This window comes from Podarcis gaigeae, assembly GCF_964106915.1.
Source record: "Podarcis gaigeae genome assembly, chromosome: 10".
NCBI lineage: Eukaryota > Metazoa > Chordata > Lepidosauria > Squamata > Lacertidae > Podarcis > Podarcis gaigeae.
In genome coordinates this window covers 11,903,443-11,925,746 of record NC_139686.1, presented here as the reverse complement: position 1 = coordinate 11,925,746, position 22,304 = coordinate 11,903,443, and the positions used below count along the sequence as shown (strand labels likewise).

Genomic DNA, 22,304 nt, shown 5'->3' with positions numbered 1-22,304 from the left:
CCCCCCTGCCTTCCCGGGACAGCGGAGACTTCCTTCGCTGCCGTCCCTCAGCATTTTAAAAGCCCCTGGGACAGCGGAGACTTCCCGGGGTGATTTTAAAATGCTGGCGGGCAGCAGCGCTGCCGCCCGCCAGCATTTTAAGATCACCCCAGACAGCGGAGAAGTCCTCCGCTGTCCCGGGGTTTTTAAAATGCTGGTGGGCGGCAGCGAAGGCTTCGCGGGCAGCAGCGCTGCCGCCCGCCAGCATTTTAAGATCACCCCAGACAGCGGAGACTTCTCCGCTCCCGGGGCGATTTTAAAATGCTGGTGGGCGGCAGCGAAGGCTTCGCGGGCAGCAGCGCTGCCGCCCGCCAGCATTTTAAAATCGCCCCGGGAGCGGAGAAGTCTCTGCTGTCTGGGGTGATCTTAAAATGCTGGCGGGCGGCAGCGCTGCTACCCGCCAGCATTTTAAAATCGCCCCGGGACAGTGGAGGAATTATCCGCTGTCCCGGGGCGATTTAAAAGCCCCTGGGAAGGCAGGCAGGGGGGACAAAGACTTTCGCCCCCCACCGGCCTTCAGAAGAGGTCCTGGACCTCTTCTGAAGGTGGGCGGGGGGCAAAAGTCTTTGTCCCCCCTGCCTGCCTTCCCGGGAGAGCGGAGAAACGCAGCGCTGCGTTTCTCCGCTCTCCCGGAAGGCATGCAGGGGGGAGCAAAGACTTTTGCCCCCGCCCGCCTTCAGAAGAGGTCCAGGACCTCTTCTGAAGGCCGGTGGGGGGGCGAAAGTCTTTGCTCCCCCCCGCCGCCTGCCTTCAAAAGCCATCCGGGATAGCGGGAAGCGCTTCCCTGCTATCCCGGACTGCTTTTAAAATGCTGGCGGTGGGGAGCAAAGCCTTTCGGCCCCTGCCGGCCTTCCTGGACCTCTTCTGAAGGCCGGAGGGGGGGGAAAGGCTTTGCTCCCCACCGCTAGCATTTAAAAGAGGTCCCCGGAGATTTCCCTATGGGCTTTCTTCTTGCGAAGCAAGCCCATAGGGAAATTCGTTTTGCGAAGCGCCTCCAAAACGGAAAACCCTTTCGTCTAGCGGGTTTTTCGTCTTGCGAGGCCTTCGTCTTGCGGGGCACCACTGTATCTATCTATCTATCTATATCTATCTATCTTTCATCTATCTCTATATCATTTATCTATCATCAATAGCTTTTTTAAATTTAAAAAACTTTACAGTGTAAAAGATATTAGAAAAGTCGAGAAGGTATATGCAATTTCATTTTAATGATCTGTTTCAATGAAATTATAAAATGTGCATGATTGCAATTATTGCAGAAGTGTTAACGTCTTGCCTTCTAATAGCATATTATATGAAGCATAATGTATATTTATGTGCATGTTTGCAATTTTCTCAATATTTTTTTTTTAAAGGTACGTTTTAACTATGCAATCTAAGAAAGATATCATTGGAAGTCGTGAGGCAGAAGGTGGTATGCAAATGTAATGGACAAATAAATTGTTAAACTGAGCAGGGCAGGTTGGGCTGGAATTACTTATCATTGTTCACCACACAGTAAACTTTGTGGCTCAGCCTTGGTGTGAACAGTAAGGCATTAAAGACAAAGCGAGTTTATTCAATCCACATAAATATACGCAAGGGCCTCTCACACTGCAGGAGAGGTGCAGTGTGTTAACCCAGGGGAGTTGCCAGGCATTGTACGGCTGCCTTTTGTGATTGTGTAATCATGGCAAAGGGATCGAAGTGTAGACCTGAAATTTGTTCCAGTGTGGTGCTGTTTTGCTCCTATGAGCCAAATTTATAAGGAACATAGTTCCCAAAGGCATGTTTTTACGGCTGCGCCAACGGTGTTTTGCAATCCGTTGAGGGCAGAGTTGAGCATTCATCTTGCAGTTGCTGTATCCATGCTGTTCGTAGTTTATTTGTGGGCAGCGTTCCACTGATCAGTAATGACATACTGCAAACCGGGAGCTAATTTTAACAGGACAGCATATAGCTCAGCGGTAGAGAGTACATACTTTGGAATGCATAACAAATACCTCCAATTCAACCCCCTTTTTCTCCAGCGAAAAGGCATCAAGGAAACAAGCCTAATACAAAGGAGAGCCAGTGTAGCTTAGTGGTTAGTGTGCTAGACAGGCGCATGGGAGACCAGAGTTCGAATCCCCAATTGAGCCACGAATATCACTGAGCTACCACCCTATTCACTAACTTGAGCTTTTCTCTGTTATCTACACTATCCCCCTGACAACTGCACACTTTCAGTGCCAAATTAAACGCTGCAGATGTGCCTAGGCAGTTGAAATCTTGGGGGGTGGCGGCTTGCAAATTATCTCCTAATACATTTTGGATTTTAGGTAAAGGTAAAGGTACCCCTGAATGTTAGGTCCAGTCGCAGACGACTCTGGGGTTGAGCGCTCATCTCGCTCTATAGGCCAAGGGAGCTGGCGTTTGTCCGCAGACAGCTTCCAGGTCATGTGGCCAACATGACTAAGCCGCTTCTGGTGAACCACAGCAGCACACGGAAACCCGTTTACCTTCCCGCCGGAGCAGTACCTATTTATCTACTTGCATTTTAACATGCTTTCAAACTGCTAGGTTGGCAGGAGCAGGGACCAAGCAATGGGAGCTCACCCCATCGCGGGGATTCGAACCTCTGACCTTCCGATCAGCAAGTCCTAGGCTCTGTGGTTCAGACCATAGCGCCACCTATTTTGGATTTTACCAACCAATAATTTAAATCCACCAATTTTATTGCACAAGATCAAATCAATGTTATTTTGATCTGCTGTAGCGGAGCCCCTAAAAGACATGGGGCCCATAGACTTGTGCCTGCTCTGCCTATTTAATGGTAATCTGGCACTGCACACTTTCTTTTTATTTTACATTTATGTACCAAGATGGTGGGTTATCCCTAACATTTATTTCTCCCTTTTATCAGGTGTATTTTGGCAGGTGGCTGATAGAAGGGAGTCCGTATGTATTGCTGTTCGATATAGGATCAGCGGCTTGGAATTTGGACAGGTGGAAAGGGGAGTTCTGGGACGCCAGCCAGATTGGAATTCCTTACCACGACCGAGAAGCGAATGATGTGCTTATTTTTGGGTCGCTAACTGCCTGGTTCTTCAAAGAGGTACTGTGCTAAGGTTTGCACATTGCACCATGTACATCATATGCCAATAATAATAATAATAATAATAATAATAATAATAATAATAATAATTTATACCCCGCCCATCTGGGTGGGTTCCCCCAGCCACTCTGGGCGGCTTCCAACAAAATATTAAAATACAGTGGTCTGTTAAACATTAAAACCTTCCCTAAACAGGGCTGCCTTCAGATGTCTTCTAAAAGTCTGGTAGTTGTTCTTCTCTTTGACATCTGGTGGGAGGCCGTTCCACAGGGCGGGTGCCACTGCTGAGAAGGCCCTCTGCCTGGTTTCCTGTAACTTGGCTTCTCACAGTGAGGGAACCACCTGAAGGTTCTCGGAGCTGGACCTCAGTGTCTGGGCAGAATGATGGGGGAGGAGACGCTCCTTCATTCAGATGTGTAGCTGTTGGAGACATAGGTCTCTAACAAAATGTCAGGCTTCAGACATATCTGGTGGTCATGCTAATATATATCAGGTTTTTGGCACCAATATTTCAACATTATCAAAGAGGTTAACAGAGGAAACCATACCTTTCAAACCTGAAGCTCTGTCGCTGTGGCGATTTTAACATTTGAAATAACTTATTTAGGGTTGCCATATTTCAAAGAGTGGAAAATCCGGACACAAAACTTGTTGAGCTTTTTTTGCCCAAAGTTGCTGAACTTTTATTAAGTGGAGGAGGGGGCAAAATTCTTGAAGGGTTTTATTTTAAAAAAAATCTTGAGGTTTTAGAGCTAATTTTTTTAGGAAATTCAGCAAAAAAACAACAACCCCACTTCCAACATGGCTTGCCATATGCCCAGTTTTTCCCAGACACTTTTGCCAATCTTCGGAGATTCCACCCAGATGCTAATTCTGATGGTCAAATCCTGCATATGTCTGGGAAATGACCTGGGTGATCATTCCCAGCCAGCATGAACAAGGAATGATGGGCGTTGTAGTCCAACAATATCTAGTTAGCAACCAGACTGTGTTTCTGAAGGTCTGTCTTCCCCCGGAGCAAAACAGCGTGGCAAGTAAGGTCGCAGTCTGAGGCCCTTCTACAGATTCTGCCACATTCAGAAGCAAGCTGGGTTTCTATGGCAAAAGGGCCCTTTTCATCTCAGGCAGCTGATTTTGGGTGTCATGAAAGGATAGCAAATAGTTTTAAATTATATTATTCTTGTATTGTTACTACCAAAGAGAGGATTCTACAATTCTATGCACTAGTGCCTAAACTTAGTGTTGCATCCAACTAAGTTATACTCAAATTAGACCCAGTGACATTCAGGAACCTAAGTTAGCCATGCCCATTCATTTTAATGGGTCTCCTCTAAGTATGTCTAGTATTTGATACAACCCCATTACTTTGAAGTACAGTCGTACCTCGGAAGCTGAACGCCTTGCGAGATGAACGTTTTGGCTCCTGAATGCTGCAAACCTGGAAGTGAGAGTTCCGGTTTGCAAATGTTCTTTGGAACTTGAATGTCCATCGCGGCTTCTGATTGGTCGCTAACGATTGCCAGACTTGGAGCTTCGCACAGTGAAGAAAGCGAGTCGATTCCACAGTAACCATGTCTCCAACCCCGCTCGCTCTCGGGGCTCTTTTTAGAGCTTACCGGGGAGTGGGGGAGTCGCTCAGGGTACCCGCCGGAACACTGTTGGAGATAAGCAGTGTCCAGTGCACAGCGGAATGATGAAAAGTACGTGCCAACATGCTCTATATTACTTTATTTACACTTCAAAGCTGGTAATTTACAGAAAAACATCTTCCCTCTGCCGGAGCAGAGAAAGGCATCCTCTCTCCTCTAAAGCACGGAGAGAATCACACTGAACTGCAAAGAACAGTGAAAAACAGGAAACCAGTGTACGTCACATCCAGTCTCCTTTCCCATGAGAAAACCCAACAGCACTTGACTGTGGAATGTAAACATTGTCTTGTGACAAGCACTTCGCTGCTCAGTGAAGGAAGCAGAAACCAACATCCTCCCCCTTTCTGTGAACATCACTGGGCAGCGTGTTCGTACAATATCAGTACAAACCCAACTTCTGCACATAGGTACAGTGTTGATCCCTTGATACAATCTTGGACAATACATCAGCAGGGATTTCACTACCTGGCATATAGGACACCGTTACGAGTCCCTTTTGAATACGTTCCCTAGCATGTTGCAACTTCAATTGCAAGTGCTTCGTGCTTTGCTTACAACCTTCAGAATTCAGCAAAGCCAAACATGCTTTGTTGTCCTGGTAAACCTGGATTGGACATTTGACAGGAATTTTTATGTCTTTGCACAATTGTAACAACCATTCACAATCCTTAAGTGAATAAGACAGTGCATTCAGTTCAGCTTCACAAGTACTTAAGCTAACTGTTGTTTGCTTCTTGCATGACCAATCAAATAGACCCTGATTGTACTTATAGCAAACTCCAGACGTACTTTTCCTGTCTGTAGTGTCACTTCCAAAACTTGCATCTGCAAATATCTCAAGACCACCAGACTTCTGATTGATAAATCTCAGTCTGTAATGCATAGTGCCTTTCAAATACCGCGCTATGCGTTTTAGAGCTTTCCAATCCTTAACAGTAGGATTGTTGACTTGTCTGCTTAGCAAATTACAGCTAACAGCAATGTCAGGTCTTGAACATCTGGCAATGAAGTTTAGCTTGCCTAGCACACTTCTGTACAGTGTAGTGTCAGAAAATGCTTCTTCAGTGTCATCTACCTGATAACCTGTTATCATCGGTGTGTCTACAGGGTTAGCATCCATCAGGTTTAGTTTGCTTAACACATCAGCAATTTTCCGTGACTGGTGTACTAGAATGTTACCATCTTGATCTCTCTCTATTTCCAGAGATAGGTAGTTGTTTACCTCACCAAGATCTTTCATGTCAAAGTGCTCTTTCAGTTGAGCTAGGGCGTTATTGTACATTGTGACATCTTCCCAAAAGAATAAAAGATCATCAACATAAAACAAACAATACAGTTTCTTTTGCCCCTCCTCTTTGACAAATACGCATGGATCAGCTTTCCCTTGCTTAAAACCTAGAGAAAACAATACTTCAGTGAGTTTTGTGTGCCAACACCGTGCACTTTGTTTGAGACCATAAAGGGACTTCTTCAGAGCACAAACAAATCCCTGTTTTACCTGTACGCCATCAGGTGGAAGCATATAAAGTGATTCATCTAGAGATCCGTACAGAAAAGCTGTATTCACATCATGGTGACTAATGTGTAGATTCTCTTCTGCAGCTAGCTTGAGCATAAGCCTAATGCTCTCATACCTCACTGTGGGTGAGTAGGTCTCATGATAGTCTTCACCTGGTACCTGTGCAAAACCTCTGGCTACCAATCTGGCTTTGTGTCTGACTATCTTGCCATTTTGATCTGTCTTCGCTTTGAAGACCCATTTGCTTCCAAGCAGTTTCATTCCTGGAACTACTGGAACAAGGTCCCATGTTTTGTTCCTTTCCAAGGAATCAAGCTCAGCCTTCATGGCATTTAACCATGGCTCAGCTTCCTTTGAATCCAAATCCTGGATTTCTTGGAAACTTGAAGGTTCAAACACCTTCTTGGAGCTTTTAACAGCTGTTACTGCTATCTTAGCAAACTCATCAGCAAATCTCTTTGGAGGTCTGCCTTTTGTGGCTCTCTGTGACCTACGAATTAGCCTTAAATCTTCAATACTCTCCTCTTCCTTCTTAGGAGAAAAGTGACCTATTGTGAACAATGGTTCCTCCAATTCTTGATCAGAGCTTTCAGAGGGTCGCATAGAGGCTTTCGCACTCTTGAAATCCTCTGAATCACCCGATTCAGTTTCAGACTCAGAATCAGAACCTTCATCAGTGGGTGTGGGTTGTTGTGGTTGCTTTTGACTATCCTCAGTCTCATCACTGTCATCAGGATAACATTGGAAAATTCCCACATTCTCCCCCCACTTGGCATTGTACTCAACACTTCTTGTGAGCTTAATTGTCTTAGAGGCAGTCATCATTATTCTGTAAGACCCTTTCTGATAACCTAGAAAGATACCATGCAATCCACGCTTGTCTAACTTGGAGCTTTGTGGTGAGTGAACCCACATGTCAGAACCAAAAATTTTCATGTGTTTGATGTATGGCTTCTTGCCAAACATCTTCTCATAGGGGGTACAACCAATCGCTGAAGATAACCTGCGATTATAACTGTAAACAAAACACGAGAGAGATTCGGCCCAATAACTCTCTGGAAGATTTGCATCATGCAGCAAGGTTTTTAACCCTTGAAGCAATGTCTGATTTGCCCTCTCGCAAAGTCCATTCTGCCATGGCGAGCGAGGACTAGACAAATCGTGTTGAATTCCTTTCTCAGTCAGAAAAGCTTCAAACTGCTGAGAAGTGAATTCTCCCCCGCGATCAGTGAAAAGAATTTTTATCTTCTTACCATGCACATTTTCCAACCAAGCACAGAATTCCTTGAACCTTGGAAAAGCCTCTGATTTCTGCTTGAGATTGTACACATAAATATACCTGGAAAATGCATCAATGAGAACCATGAAGTACCTGTTTCCACCCAAAGAGGGCGCTAGTGGTCCAACCAAATCAGCATGAACAACCTGGTATGGTTCTGTAGCTTGCCTACTAGACACCTTACCTTTCGCAGCCATTTTTACCTTGTTTGCTGCGCATGCCTTGCACTTCATGTGGTACCTGCAGGGTTTAATAGTCATACCTTCAACCAAGGCAGGCATTTTAGATACTGCCTCAAAATGCAAATGACCAAATTTTCGATGAAAATCGTGAATACATTCTGCATGCAAACTTTTGTTAGAACCTGCAATGCAACAAGTGTCATCCTGCACAACATCATCAAAATACAAAACATACAAACGATCAACATATTCAGCATGCAATACATAATCATTTTTCTTTGTGATGATGCACCTTTTGTTCTTAAAGGAAACGTCAATTTTCCGCTCATTCAGCTGTCCAACGCTGAGCAGATTATGCTTGGCATCTGGCACATAAAGCACATCCTGTATCGATAAGTCCAAACTGTGAAGAACAACAGTTCCGTAGCCTTTACTGGGAATTGTGTGGTCATCCGCCTGGTGAATCGCACCTTCCTGCGGTGTAAAAGACACGAACAGTCGCTTATCGTTGCACATGTGATGCGTTGCAGCCGAATCAACAACGAAGAAAGATCTAGACGTCTTCTGGACCTCTGCAACCTTTGGAGTGAAGCGTGAGACCATTGCCTTGTGCTGCGTTGTCCTGGACACCGGACCTTTGCCTTTGCCTCGGCCTTTTCCACGCGATGAGCTTTCGCTGCGCTGCTCTGTCTTGGCCCTGGGATATCTGCATTCCCTCTTCATATGGCCTAGACGTCCACACGAGTAGCATTTCACTGCCTTCAAAGCTTTGGCGCCATCTGGTGGTTCCACTGCACTATGGGATGACGTCTGTGAAGTCTCCCCCTTGTTGATGCAGCTAGCACCCCGGCGATCCGCTTCATTCAATATCACGGCAGTATCACTGGCTACTGTGAGGTGAGCATTTGGCTGATTGGCATCAAATTCCCCACTTGCCTCATCCAGCCTTCTGCAGCTAGCCATCATGACTTTGGCATTAGCCTTCTGCGTCATCTCTGCTGCTTTAAATCAGGCTGCTTCATACAAGCTGTGTCTGTTTACAGCTGCTTCAATCCAAAAGCAAATTCAAAAACAGCCTCTGCCTGTGAGCCTGTGCCACTCTGCTTAATTGCAGCTGCTTCAAACCGCATTCCAAAGGCAAGTTCAAAAGTGAAAGTTCTCTCTGCTGTCTTAAATTCATGCTGCGACACTGCTGCAGCTGCTTTACTTTCGATTTCCCCCAGCATAGGAAAAATTTATCCTTCTAGCCTTTTGCCTGTGCCACGGCACAACCGGCTATAAAAGTTCAAAGTCCAGCCATAAAGCCATTAATTAGAAGCTGGCAGGCTGCCCGGAGCTGTAGCACATACCTCATCAAATCATCTTGACGCGCAGAGATATCGTCCGATCCGGCCCTCTGCATTCCGATCCTTTGCCGGCACTCCAATTCTTTGCTCCTTTGTTCCTTTGCCAGGAGCCCGACTTCTGGAGTCCATTCTCAAAACACTGCGTTTTTCTGGGCCCATAACCAAATGTTGGAGATAAGCAGTGTCCAGTGCACAGCGGAATGATGAAAAGTACGTGCCAACATGCTCTATATTACTTTATTTACACTTCAAAGCTGGTAATTTACAGAAAAACATCTTCCCTCTGCCGGAGCAGAGAAAGGCATCCTCTCTCCTCTAAAGCACGGAGAGAATCACACTGAACTGCAAAGAACAGTGAAAAACAGGAAACCAGTGTACGTCACATCCAGTCTCCTTTCCCGTGAGAAAACCCAACAGCACTTGACTGTGGAATGTAAACATTGTAAACATTGTCTTGTGACAAGCACTTCGCTGCTCAGTGAAGGAAGCAGAAACCAACAGAATGCTCAATCTGAGTTTTTTTTCGGGGCTCCGCAACGCTCTCACAGTCACCCCAATCTTCAAAGCGCTGGGGCTCTTTCAGCCAAAAGAGCTCCCGTCCACCATTAATCAGGCGACCAACCGGAAGTCTGGCTGCAGGAGCTTCCTGTAGCCAATCAGAAGCCGCGCTTTGGTTCCTGATCGTTTTGGAAGTTGAACGGACTTCCAGAATGGATTCTGTTTGACTTCCAAGGTACGACTGTAATCACATAGCTCTCCTTCGTGACTTTAATAAAACAGGTGTGCTTTTGAATGTCCTTCACTCTTCAAATATGGTTCAAATACCACTTTACTTTCTATCTCTTTCCAGCTCTCCGATCAATTTGAAGACAAGCCCAACATCATTGCCCACTTCCATGAATGGCAAGCAGGGCCTGGGCTGATCCTCTGTAGATCCAGGAAGATCCCAGTCGCAACCATTTTCACAACTCATGCAACCTTGCTGGGAAGGTACCTGTGTGCAGCGAGTATAGATTTCTACAACCACCTGGACCAGGTAAGGAAGATAACATTGTCTTGCATTCCCTTCTGACCACAAGTCACTGTTGGTTCCGCCAGCTATCTTAGGGCGGAAGTTACCTGATCATGGGGGCTAGAACAACACCCTCATAAGCCAAGGTTGCATTATATTATTACTATGGCAAAGCAACATCCAAAACCTTAATTAATCGTATTATAAAATCTTCTGTCCCTGTACCAAATTAGCATTAGCACTTCACACTGAATATTTTCCAAAGCTATGACTCAGTTCCAGGAACCACTCTATGGAATCTACTGTCTCTGTAATTTCCTTCCCCAAACTCTTTAGACTGTCAACTTGTATGTTAAAGTTCCAATTTTTGCATTTCCATTTCTCTCAAGTTGCTGGATAGTTTTTCTGCTGATTGCCTATCAGTATTGAACATAGAATTGTATATATCATAGCAAAACAACGATAGGTAACTGTCCCATATGCCACAATTTATTTGGTAGGCCAAAAAAAAAAAAAAAGCACATTTCTGTTATTTTTGTACTGCATCAGTAAATATTTTAACAGTTCCACAAACTCTTTTATATCTCCAACACTGGTTGACTTTCTCTGTGAAGACCAAACAGGAAGTCTCCTTTCTACTTTAAAGAGGGACAGCTTTACCATTATGCAAAGCGAAGCTGTTGCCCATCCAGTAGAAGGATGTTTTTTTTAGGAGTAGCACAAAGGTTTGGGAGGACTGTGTGCCAAACTGCCTGCCTTGCACCCCCTAAGCTTGCTTTCTCCCATGTCAGATGGTGGAGTCTGCTACTCTGTCACAGGTATTGCAGTAAGATTCATTTTTCCTTCGGCACATGAAATTGCAGAGGATGTCATTTTGTGCTTTGTCTATCTTGGATAGAAAACTCTGTTAGGATAGAAAAATCAGTTGCGTCTCTGCATCAGGAGCTGTCATGGCAGTAGCACAGCTCTGGGGAAGACAATTCCATGGCTTATTTCAAAGCAGGAGTATTATGGGGTGCCAGAGGGGTTGTCAGATCTCCCCTGCTCTGGGTAGTGAAAATGAGGTGTCATTCAGGTTTTCTTGCAACAGATTAGTTCAGAGGAAGTGTGGGAATGAGGGAAATTAGCAAGGAGAGTCTGGGTCCTTCTTTCCTTTCCTTTGATGGGGTTCCCGATTCAGACTAGCAGTTTAATGGTAACATTTCTTTGCAAGATTGTTTTCCTTTATAATTAGAAACCAAAGGTTGCATTTCAGCTAGCTGAAGATCTCTTGTTGAAGTTTTACCAGTTGCATCCATGCAGTCAAAAGAAAGCACCACTAAGTTCAGTTATTTCCAGGAAACTATACATAGGATTGCAGTTATGCTAGTCCTTATAAATTGCATGTATATACTGCTACTCTTTGGTGTGAGGGTTACAGGGTAGATCACAATGAGTTACTGCACCTCACTGATTGGGAATAACTAATGGCCCAACAACATACAATGCAGAAACATGGCAGAATTTTGCATATGCAGCATGTTTTGATTTGAAGGATGTCAGAGGAGTGTTACATCATAGAGGAACAGGCGTTTTTGATTCACAGGAAGCTACAGTGGTGCCTCGCAAGACGAAAAGAATCTGTTCTGCAAGTCTCTTCGTCTAGCGGTTTTTTCGTCTTGCGAAGCAAGCCCATTGATGGCTTAGCGGATTAGCGCTATTAGCGGCTTTTAGCGGCTTAGCGGCTTAGCGGATAAGCGGCTTAGCGGCTTAGAAAAAGGGGGGGGGAACCGCAGGAACTCGCAAGACATTTTCGTCTTGCGAAGCAAGCCCATAGGAAATTCGTTTTGCGAAGCACCTCCAAAACGGAAAACTCTTTCGTCTAGTGAGTTTTCCGTCTTGCGAGGCATTCGTCTTGCGGGGCACCACTGTATAATTATTTATGCAGGTCATTTCCTTCCAACACATCCTTCACCAACATTGTGCCCTCCAGATGTCTTGGGCCATAGATGCCAGCTCCCTGGGTGCCGAGCGCCCACAAAATTCCCCATGAAGGGCTGGGCACCCACAAATTTCAGTACCGGGCCATGCACGCTGCATGGCACCCACAGGCCCGGGCACCCACAGTCACAGAGCCGTGCTGGCACTCCTGTCTTGGACTATAGTTCCCATCAGCCCTAGCCAACACAGTGCTGATGGGAGTTGTAGTCCCAAACATCTGGAAAGAATTAGGTTGGAGAAGCCTGCGCTGGCTGTGATCTGATGCCACACAGCTTTGGAATATTCAGTCTGGAGAACTGCAAAGCCTCCAAGAATTCCAAAGGTGCCCAAATATTCCCAATATTAAACTGCATGTTAGTGATCAAGACGAAAGTCCTCTAACTGTGGGGGGCTAATGGGATTCTACAGATCGTGGATGGCGTCTACATGAACGGCTGACATTTAAAGGGTATTAATACAGGAAATGTTGCCAGTTTGATTCCCACCACCCTCCTCATAGCTCTTCCACAGATACTTACAGCGCACTAAAGCTCTTTCCGACAAATGCTAACATTTCGTAAGACATCAGCTGTCTTAATGAGGGCGTCTTTGGCTGTGAAAAGGTCACCGAGGCCCAAAAGCTCAAGGAGAGGGTGGGGGTGGGAGGGTGGAAGCAGAAGGCTTGATCTCCAAAACACGCGTGAAAAAAGACAATGCAGATGGGCAGGTTCGTAGGAGATTTCCTTACCGCTGCCTCTTGGTAAAAGACCATTAAGGTCAAGTGAGTGATTTGTCCATTACTAAAAGACTCCTGGTCCCCAGGGCATGCTAGTTTGCTCAGACCTTTTTTTTTGGGGGGGGGGGACAGACATTTCTTGAAAGGCTTCTTCTCGATTTCCTGCTTCTGAACTGCAGACGCGTTGCTATGGGCCTCGCCGCTTGTCTTTTTAAAGACGTACTAGGAAGCAGGGTGTTTGATTTGCTTAAACAAATGCATGCGTTCCCCATCTGCTCTCAGAAGGGGTCAACGGAGGCCAGCTAGGAAGGTGGTGGTAGTGATCGCCAGAGTATTTTGGTGGTGGGGAGGGAGGGAGGGTCACAGGCCAAACGCACTGAAAGCCTCACACATAAGAACAGTCTACTGGATCAGGCCAATTTCCCATCTAGTCCAGCATCCTGTTCACATAGTGATCAACCAGATGTCACAAAGGGAAGCTGGATTCGAGGTCTGTTCTTAACCTGAAACTGTTCTTAACCTGAAGCACCACTTTAGCTAATGGGGCCTCCCGCTGCCACCACGCCGCCGGAGCACGATTTCTGTTCTCATCCTGAAGCAAAGTTCTTAACCTGAAGCACTATTTCTGGGTTAGCGGAGTCTGTAACCTGAAGCGTATGTAACCTGAGGTACCACTGAATTCAGTTATGGGGTATCAGAGTTTTTAGGGACTAACCAGGCTGGGATAGTTGGCATAGCAGGCTTGTTGGATTTTGAGTATCTGATGTAGATTTTTTCAATTTCAGTGTTGTGTATGGGACAATGACAATAAAGATTATCGTATTGTATTGTATCGTATAAAGTCTGAACAAGGGGCACCTACCCACACATAGCTGCTGGTGCACAGCTGTCCTAAAGCCAGCGTTCTTCCACTTTGATTCCCCAGATGTTGCAGGACTACAACTCCCATCTAAGATGGCAGAGGATGATGGGATTTGTAGACCAGCAACATCTGGGAGCCCAAGGTTGAAGGACACTGTCTAAGCAATTGGAGCCTTCTGTGCGGTTGAGGATCCTGTGACCATATGGAGCAGGCACACTCCTAGACCTGTGGCAAACATCCCTTTTCAGACATTTGGACTTGACATACGCAGGTGACAGGCAGGCAGGGCCAGTGTGGCACTCAGCATCAAGGGAAAGGAGTCAACACACAAAGCGGTAATTCCCTCTCCTGTACACATTCAAAGTACCTGGTGGGAAAGGTCTAGAAGGGGCTAGATAGACTCATGTACAGGAGCTTCTTCTGGACTTCCCCACTTCAGGTTGCAGCTGGCGTTGACAATGTCAATAGAAAAAAGACAGTCACGGAACTGAGAAATTGCACAATACAAATGAAATACCGTGATATTTATAGTTGAGTCCTCAACCCTTTATTACTGTGTTTGCTTTCTTCAAGTTGGGCTTTGTTTAAAACTTGCCATTTAGGTTTCCAAACCTTTTTTGTAAATTCAGTATTAGAAACTGTACTTTTCAGTCCTCAATCCTTTATTACTGCGCTTTGCTTTAACTAGGTCGAGCTAGGATTATAATACTTCCGATTTGGGGGGGGGGGGTTTCTACCCTCATTTTTGAATTTTGGTTATTTAAAGTTTATGATTTTTCTATTTCCTTCTGAGGAAACTGAATAGTTCAGTGAAACAAGGTTTGTAGCCGGCATCCCGTTAAGGCTTTGTTCTATTTTAGGGTTTTCTAATTTTTTTCCTTAAGCTTTTTGATTTTTAATTATTTAGTTTATTTCCACAAGATAATATTTCTAGTCGATGACTTCTCGTTTCGGGGGTGACAATGTGGCTGAATTCAGACAGCCCCTCTGGTGGAACTTGACAAAGACCTTTCTCTTCCACTAAGCATTTTGAAGAATCTTTCTGTTTTTATGATAAATGCATGCTTTTTATAGAGTTCATGTGTGGCATTTTTTGCAACTTAGTCAATTAAGCAGCATATAAATATCTGATATATGTGTGTGTGTGTGTGTGTGTGTGTGTGTGTGTGTGTTGGGAGCAACTCTCTAGGCAGGCTGAGGGTGCTGCATTCATTTTTTATTTTTCTAAAGTGAGGGCTTTTAAAAGCCTCCTTAGAATTATTCCGCAGCGCAGCTCAGGGGGTCTAGTAATTGGATCATAAGCCTTTCACTTCTAGGTCAGCAGTTCAGAGCTGTTAAAGACCTAAAGCCCATTAGAGGTTGAGAGAGCTATTTAGTGGCATATGTTGGATTGCTCCATTTCTTTTTCACTGCCCTGCCCTCTGCGACCAAGAGTGAAGATTCGTGGCTCTTCCAAATGACAACCGACTAAGGAGGAGCTTGTAAGAGGAATGTGGAAAGTGAGCAGTGAATGATTAGACAATGTCTGCCCACCTGCGATGCTGTTAGCCAGTACAGTGGTACCTCTGGTTACGAACTTAATTCATTCCGGAGGTCCGTTCTTAAGCTGAAACTGTTCTTATCCTGAGGTGCGCTTTCGCTAATGGGATCTCCCAATGTGTGCACACTTCCAGCGTGCAATTTCCATTCACATGGAAATTCCCAACCAGGAACAGCTACTTCCGGGTTAGCAGAGCTCATAACCTGAAGCGTTCGTAACCAGAAGCGTTCGGAACCAGAGGTACCACTGTATGTGTAACAGAGGCCTGGAATAAACAATAAGGGGAACAACGTCCTGCTTATCAGCTTCCCAGAGCATTTTGCTGGCTGCTATTGCTCAGAGAATAAAATAATAACAATAACAATAACAAAATTGTTTATTACTTATTATTTATACAAACACAAAACACAAAGTTGTTGAGCTTTATTTAGTTTTGCCCAAAATTGTTGAGGTTTCTCCCCCTCCCCCCAAAAAGTCTCTTTTAAAAAGGAAGAGTTTTCCAGCTGTTTTTAATTAAATTCACACACACAAAAATGGACACTGTTTACGGGGGCAGAATACCGGCTATTTCCATGAAATTTCGGACATATGGCAATCCTATGACAGGCGGACTCAAGCCTGTGGCAGGTCTTGAACCAGCAATCTGAGCTGGGAGTTTAAGGCTGTGTACTTCCAACCATCTCTGGCCAAAGGATAGCACTGCAAGGAGACTTAACCCCTCTGTGAACCCTCTTTCACTAGTAGTCTAGGTCGAGTCAGATGCTCCTCCCTCCCTCATATAAACATTCCTCACTTGGTTTGATAAACCAGGAGAATGGTGGCTGATAAGCCAATGAACCACTTTGCCTTCGCTGCAAAAGAGTGGGTCTCTGACATATTTTTTACATGTAGGGTAGCTGTTGTTTAGGCACAGCAGAATTTGCCTCCAGTCATCTAGCTAGACTGATAGCTCCTCGGTTCAGACACAGGATCTTTGCCTGTTCTTCACTTCAGGGGGGAAAGTGATCAGGTCAAAGCTCATCAACTGGCCCTTCAGCGCCGGCTCAAGCAGTCTGTGTTAAAAGTTAGCAGCCAGAGAGGGAAAGCACACAGCCAACCAAGAGATAAAAATGAGCGACAGAATTGTCACAATATGGCAGGACATTGCTGCAGGCGGTGTTCGAAACTCCCATTGCTGTAGGCTCATTTTGTGACAGGGAATTGCTTGATTTCATAAAATTTATGCACCCCTTGATTGTAAAACAACAACACCTCAACGAGGTTTACAGAAAGATAGAACAATAAAATGGAGAGAGAGAAATCATAACCATATTTTAAAACATACAAAAAAATGCTAGAACAGATTAAAATCACCTTAACTTTCTAAGCATCTGGTTAGGCTTGTCTAAACACGAATGTTTTTAGCAGGCGCCAAAGGGAAGGCCCCTGCTTGATTTCAATAGGCAGGGAGTTCCAAAGGGCAGGGTACAGTGGTACCTCGGGTTAAGAACTTAATTCGTTCTGGAGATCCGTTCTTAACCTGAAACCATTCTTAACCTGAGGTACCACTTTAGCTAATGGGGCCTCCTGCTGCCGCTGTGCGATTTCTGTTCTCATCCTGAAGCAAAGTTTTTAACCGGAGGTACTATTTCTGGGTTAGCAGAGTCTGTAACCTGAAGCGTTTGTAACCCGAGGTATCACTGTATTATGTAGCAGCTGCAGTAGTAATACAATGATGTTTAAATTCATTGTAAGTTGCCTAGACACTGCCTGATGTTAGGTGATAGAACAACAACAACTCCCAAGAGCATGAAGGACAGGAGCACTCAGTATAGTCACAGGCTGGAATCAAGCAATGGAGTGAATCATCAGAAAAGTCTAACCCAGGGGTCGGCCAGGTTTATCTTGCCTGGGCATTTTTCCAACAGACACAAGCGCGTGAGCATGCGCCACCGCGATTTCCGGCACCGCGGAAGCAAGTCCCCATGCTGCACTGCACTGGTTTAGCGCAGCGCATGAGCGGGCAACTCAGTTTGGGGGCAGCTTGTGGGCTGTTCAAATGACCTCTGCGGGCTGTTTCCAGCCCATGGGCCTTAGGTTGGTGACCCCTGGTCTACCCTGTTGTACTGTCTCATCAGATAAATTCCAATCAACCTGTCCTTCAACTCACCATAAGGCTATTAGAACCCGAGGCTCTTGGACTAGGCTGCCAAGAGGGAGACAATGAGATTTCTCTCACAACCTTGCAGAGCGAGGTCAAAGGCTAGACATCATGTATGGCCTTGGCAAAGGGTCATGGCTGGAATTCATAGGGGAGGCAAATAATGGGAGGAGAAGGAATTGTCTGGTCTATAAATGGAGACCTGTCTTCTACGGTTAAATAGGATTATAATGGTGCGCCTTGATGCCTAAGTCTGCTCAGAAGAAGCAACTGGCCCCCAGGATTAGGGGTGATTGATAAATTCGATTTCTGTTAATTCCAGCGTGAACTGACCTGGTCTGCACCTCCTGCGCTAATGGGCAGATCGGAACCTGCCGCCCTCGCACTACTATGGATTTTGTGGCGCCATTGTGGGCTGAGAAGGCAAAGCAAAGTGCATTGGGACACATATTTTAGGATGGAACGTGTTTAGAACTGTGTACAGCGGTACCTCGGGTTACATACACTTCAGGTTACATATGCTTCAGGTTACACACTCAGCTAACCAAGAAATAGTACCTCGGATTAAGAACTTTGCTTCAGGATGAGAACATAAATCGTGCTCCGGCGGCACGGCAGCAGCAGGAAGCCCCACTAGCTAAAGTGGTGCTTCAGGTTAAGAACAGTTTCAGGTTAAGAACGGAGCTCCAGAATGAATTAAATTCTTAACCCAAGGCACCACTGTATACAGAGATAAGGCTAGAAGATGAAATGTGCATTTTCTGATAAAATACTGATCCATCCCTAACAAAACGCAAGCCTTTCTGTGTGGCCTTGGGATGCTTCCCAAGCCACATACCCTCTCTGCAAGCCATGCCCTCCCACTGAACTCCCCCCTCCCAGCGTTGAATAATTTTGCCAAGCTGGAATGTGTCCTGGAATTGTGATAATGTTCTTTGCTTGCCTGGTGGAGAGAGAGAAAGAATGAGAGAGAGAGAGAGAGAGAGAGAGAGAGAGAGAGAGAGAGAGAGAGATATTTAACACCACAATGGTAAGACTCCTATCCATTGCTCTTTCTACCCCCCCCCCCATGTTGCCTCTAGATGGTTGCCCATGTTGCAATGCGGGAGTCTGAAAAAGGTCCCCCACCCTGAAAGGAGGGGAAAGAAAGGGGGGAAAGTATATTAAAGGTAAAGGGACCACTGACCATTAGGTCCAGTCGTGACCGACTCTGGAGTTGCGGCACTCATCTCGTCCAGCATGACTAAGCCGCTTCTGGAGAACCAGAGCAGTGCACGAAAATGCCGTTTACCTTCCCGCCGGAGCGGTACCTATTTATCTACTTGCACTTTGACATGCTTTCGAACTGCTAGGTTGGTAGGAGCAGGGACCGAGCAATGGGAGCTCACCCGTCGTGGGGATTTGAACCGCCAACCTTCTGATTGGCAAGTCCTAGGCTCTGTGGTTTAACCCACAGCGCCACCCGCGTCCCTAAAAGGTATATTATATCACTGTATATGCCAAGAACTACAATTCCACATATGCTTGTCTAGTATATAGGCATATAAATATTATTGTCACCCAAATACATATATGGTTATTTATAACTTACCTATTACTTTTAATAAATGCATTCCAAATATCACTATACTTATCCATACAGCGTCTATGTCTGCAAGCAATCCATTCATAAGTTGCGAGTGTTGTCATATCTGCAATCCATTGACTAAAGGGAGCCATAGGTTTATCTTCCCAGTGCATCAATATCAGTCTTTTGGCCATAGCAGGGGCACAAAAAAATCCCATTTACGTTGTCCAGTTTTCAGATTCCATATATTAGGTACGTAATTCAAAAGAATATTTTGAAAATGTCAACTATTTCCACACAGTCATGTTTATGCAAACCGATACTTTCTCCCAAAATGTAGTAAGTGAAGCACGTTATAAAAACAGGAGTTTCAAAAAAGCATTATCCTTATTACCCCACCAACCCTGATTTAATCAACTGTCTGTAATTTAAAAATTGCTTCCCTGGGGGGTGGGGGAAGCTTACATAGATTTTGCATCAGATGTCATATGGCACTGGAGAAACTGAAGATCTTCTCCAGTCTCAATCTTCAAGCTGGCTATTAATGTCCTGGATAGGAGAGTTGTAGTCTGGAACGTCTCCCTGACCTTGACTTTGAGGGAACCACCCATGGTCTCCCAGCCATAAAGGATCACTTAAGACTAAGAGGATTGCAATTCAACTGTAATCATTGACACCTTATTAGAGTTAAGAATTGGTTAACATTGTGGAGATTTGGCTTTTGCGGGTGGAAAATGGGTGATGACCATTTGAACTCTTAATCAAGTGCTCCGACATCTCTGTTGGGGTTCCACCACGTCTAATCTCCATGCCCTGTCGCCTTCCTTTCCCCTTTGAACTTTCTGTGTCAATGGGATAGACTTGCCCAAGCACTTGTTGACCTCATTTCTAAGATGCCCCTTAGATGTTGGGTGACTTGGTGAATTAGAATTCGTCCAGAAAGCTCACATATTGGTGGTCAGGCATACCATTTCAGCTAGAGGCTCCGCTTCTGGTTCAGAGATTTCCCTTTAAATGTGACCCCCAAAAAAACAACAACACCCCACTACTCTGGCTGAATAACTTGCCTGTACACTTAGGCCATTTGTGGAGGTACGCCCAACATCTGACAAAACGTGTTCTCCCTAGCAGAGAGCACGTGTTGCGGTGGGGAATACAAGCCACCCCAGTGTTGCTGGGCGGATTTGTGGAGTGACCCAGGCAGTGAATTGGTTAATTGGGTCGCTGGGGAGAATTGCTTGTTGCCAATTTTGAAGGAGGGTTTTAAATATTGGAAGCCCAACTTTGGGCGTCCTCCTGGCTGCTTGCACCAGATCACCTGCCCACCCTCATTGTATTGGGGGGGGGGGTTGTTCGCTTGACCTTGCTATGCCTGTCATGGGGTTGTCTGCTTTGAGGCAGGGGCCTGGTAGGAATTTTGTCCATTTGGCTGATTGGCTGGTGCCATTTGGTTTTTGCCTCCTGCGTAGCAAATCGTCACAACTTGTAAGGTTGGGGGTTAGGCATTGTTTCAAATTGGTTGGTGGAGGGGTAAGTGCCTACCCCTCCAATGGTGGTGCGGAAAGGGAATTCCGTTAAAGGAATCCAGGGGCTTGCCATTCTTTTTGTCCTTGTCCCTAGCATCAGACTTGGGCCTTGCAAGCCACCAGGAGCATGAGGGTGAGAAGTGAGGGACTGAGGCCCAGCTTCATTTTCTCCCCAAAATTGTTTCCCTCACTGGCTTCCGCTGGAATCTGGAAGTCAGTTCTGTCCCTGGGCAAGGACCGATAGTCGGAACCAATGCCTAAGCAACCACTCACGTGTGTGTATTTAAATAAAGTTGTGGCCAAAATCGTGCCAAAAACCCAAACCAAAATTGATGTGTGATGTGTGAATTATTGGGGGGTGGCTTGGGGACCTCGACACACAAGTAATTCTTGTTCTCCTTTTTGCTGTCCAACAGTTTGACATAGATAAAGAAGCAGGCGAGAGGCAGATATATCACCGGTACTGTATGGAACGGGCCTCGGTCCATTGTGCCCACGTCTTCACCACAGTCTCTCAGATAACGGCCATAGAAGCAGAGCACATGCTCAAGAGAACAGCTGGTAAGATCAAGATGTCGGAGGGGAACTGGTGCCGAACGCTTGCCAAGAGTCAGCAAATTGAGAAAGGCTCTAGTTTTGCCACATCCTCTTCCCCGCTGAGTCTTAGAAGGGCAAGGAAGTTGGCAGGCAGTAACAACTTCAGGTGGCGCTGTGGGTTAAAGCCTCAGCGCCTAGGACTTGCCGATCGAAAGGTCGGCGGTTCGAATCCCTGCGGCGGGGTGCGCTCCCGCTGCTCGGTCCCAGCGCCTGCCAACCTAGCAGTTCGAAAGCACCTCCGGGTGCAAGTAGATAAATAGGGACCGCTTACCAGCGGGAAGGTAAACGGCGTTTCCGTGTGTGGCTCTGGCTCGCCAGAGCAGCGATGTCACGCTGGCCACGTGACCCGGAAGTGTCTTCGGACAGCGCTGGCCCCTGGCCTCTTGAGTGAGATGGGCGCACAACCCCAGAGTCTGTCAAGACTGGCCCGTACGGGCAGGGGTACCTTTACCTTTACCTTTAACAACTTCAGGAGTTGCCAACTGAGATTGGGGGGGGGGGCAATGCCCTGTTTGCCTTGATGGACCACCTTCCTACTTAGTGGGAAACTGACAATGTTCTCTGTTTAAAGCACTGGTTGATTGAACTCTTTGCACATGGTTAAGCCCAGGTATATGGTGGTATTTCGTGAAGACGGAGAGGTAGAAAGGTAAAAGGTAAAGGACCCTAGAAGGTTAAGTCCAGTCGAAATCGAATATGGGGTGCGGCTCTCATCTCACCTTTCAGGCCGAGGGAGCCGGCATTTGTCCACAGAAAGCTTTCCGGGTCATGTGGCCAGCATGACTAAACCGCTTCTGGTGTAATGGGGCACTGTGATGGAATCCAGGGCACACGGAAATGCCGTTTACCTTCCTGTTGCAGCGGTACCTATTTATCTACTTGCACCGACGTGCTTTTGAACTGCTAGGTAATAATAATAATAATAATAATAATAATAATAATAATAATAATAATACCAATACTACCACCACCACTAATAATAATAATAATGATTTATTTATATCCTGCCCACTCTGGGCTGCTTCCAACAGAATATTAAAATACAATAACCTATTAAACATTAAAAGCTTCCCTAAACAAGGCTGCCTTCAGATGTCTTCTAAAAGTCTGGTAGTTGTTGTTCTCTTTGACATCTGGTGGGAGGGCATTCCACAGGGTGGGTGCCACTGCTGAGAAGGCTCTCTGCCTGGTTCCCCGTAACTTTGCTTCTCGCAGTGAGGGAACCGCCAGAAGACCCTTGCACTGGACCTCAGTGTCCGGGCAGAACAATGGGGG

The 22,304-nt window shown here is 45.8% G+C and overlaps 1 protein-coding gene across 2 annotated transcripts in view; it reads left to right on the top strand.

The window, feature by feature from the left end:
- The window catches only part of GYS2 (glycogen synthase 2), a 147,635-nt gene that overhangs the window by 8,678 nt on the left and 116,653 nt on the right, over positions 1-22,304 (top strand). For both annotated transcript variants that reach the window (XM_083700289.1, XM_083700288.1), the window contains exons 3-5: positions 2,924-3,115; positions 9,941-10,126; positions 20,849-20,993. In XM_083700289.1, the coding sequence (XP_083556415.1) occupies positions 2,924-3,115; positions 9,941-10,126; positions 20,849-20,993 (523 nt within the window). The remainder of the gene's footprint in view (positions 1-2,923; positions 3,116-9,940; positions 10,127-20,848; positions 20,994-22,304) is intronic.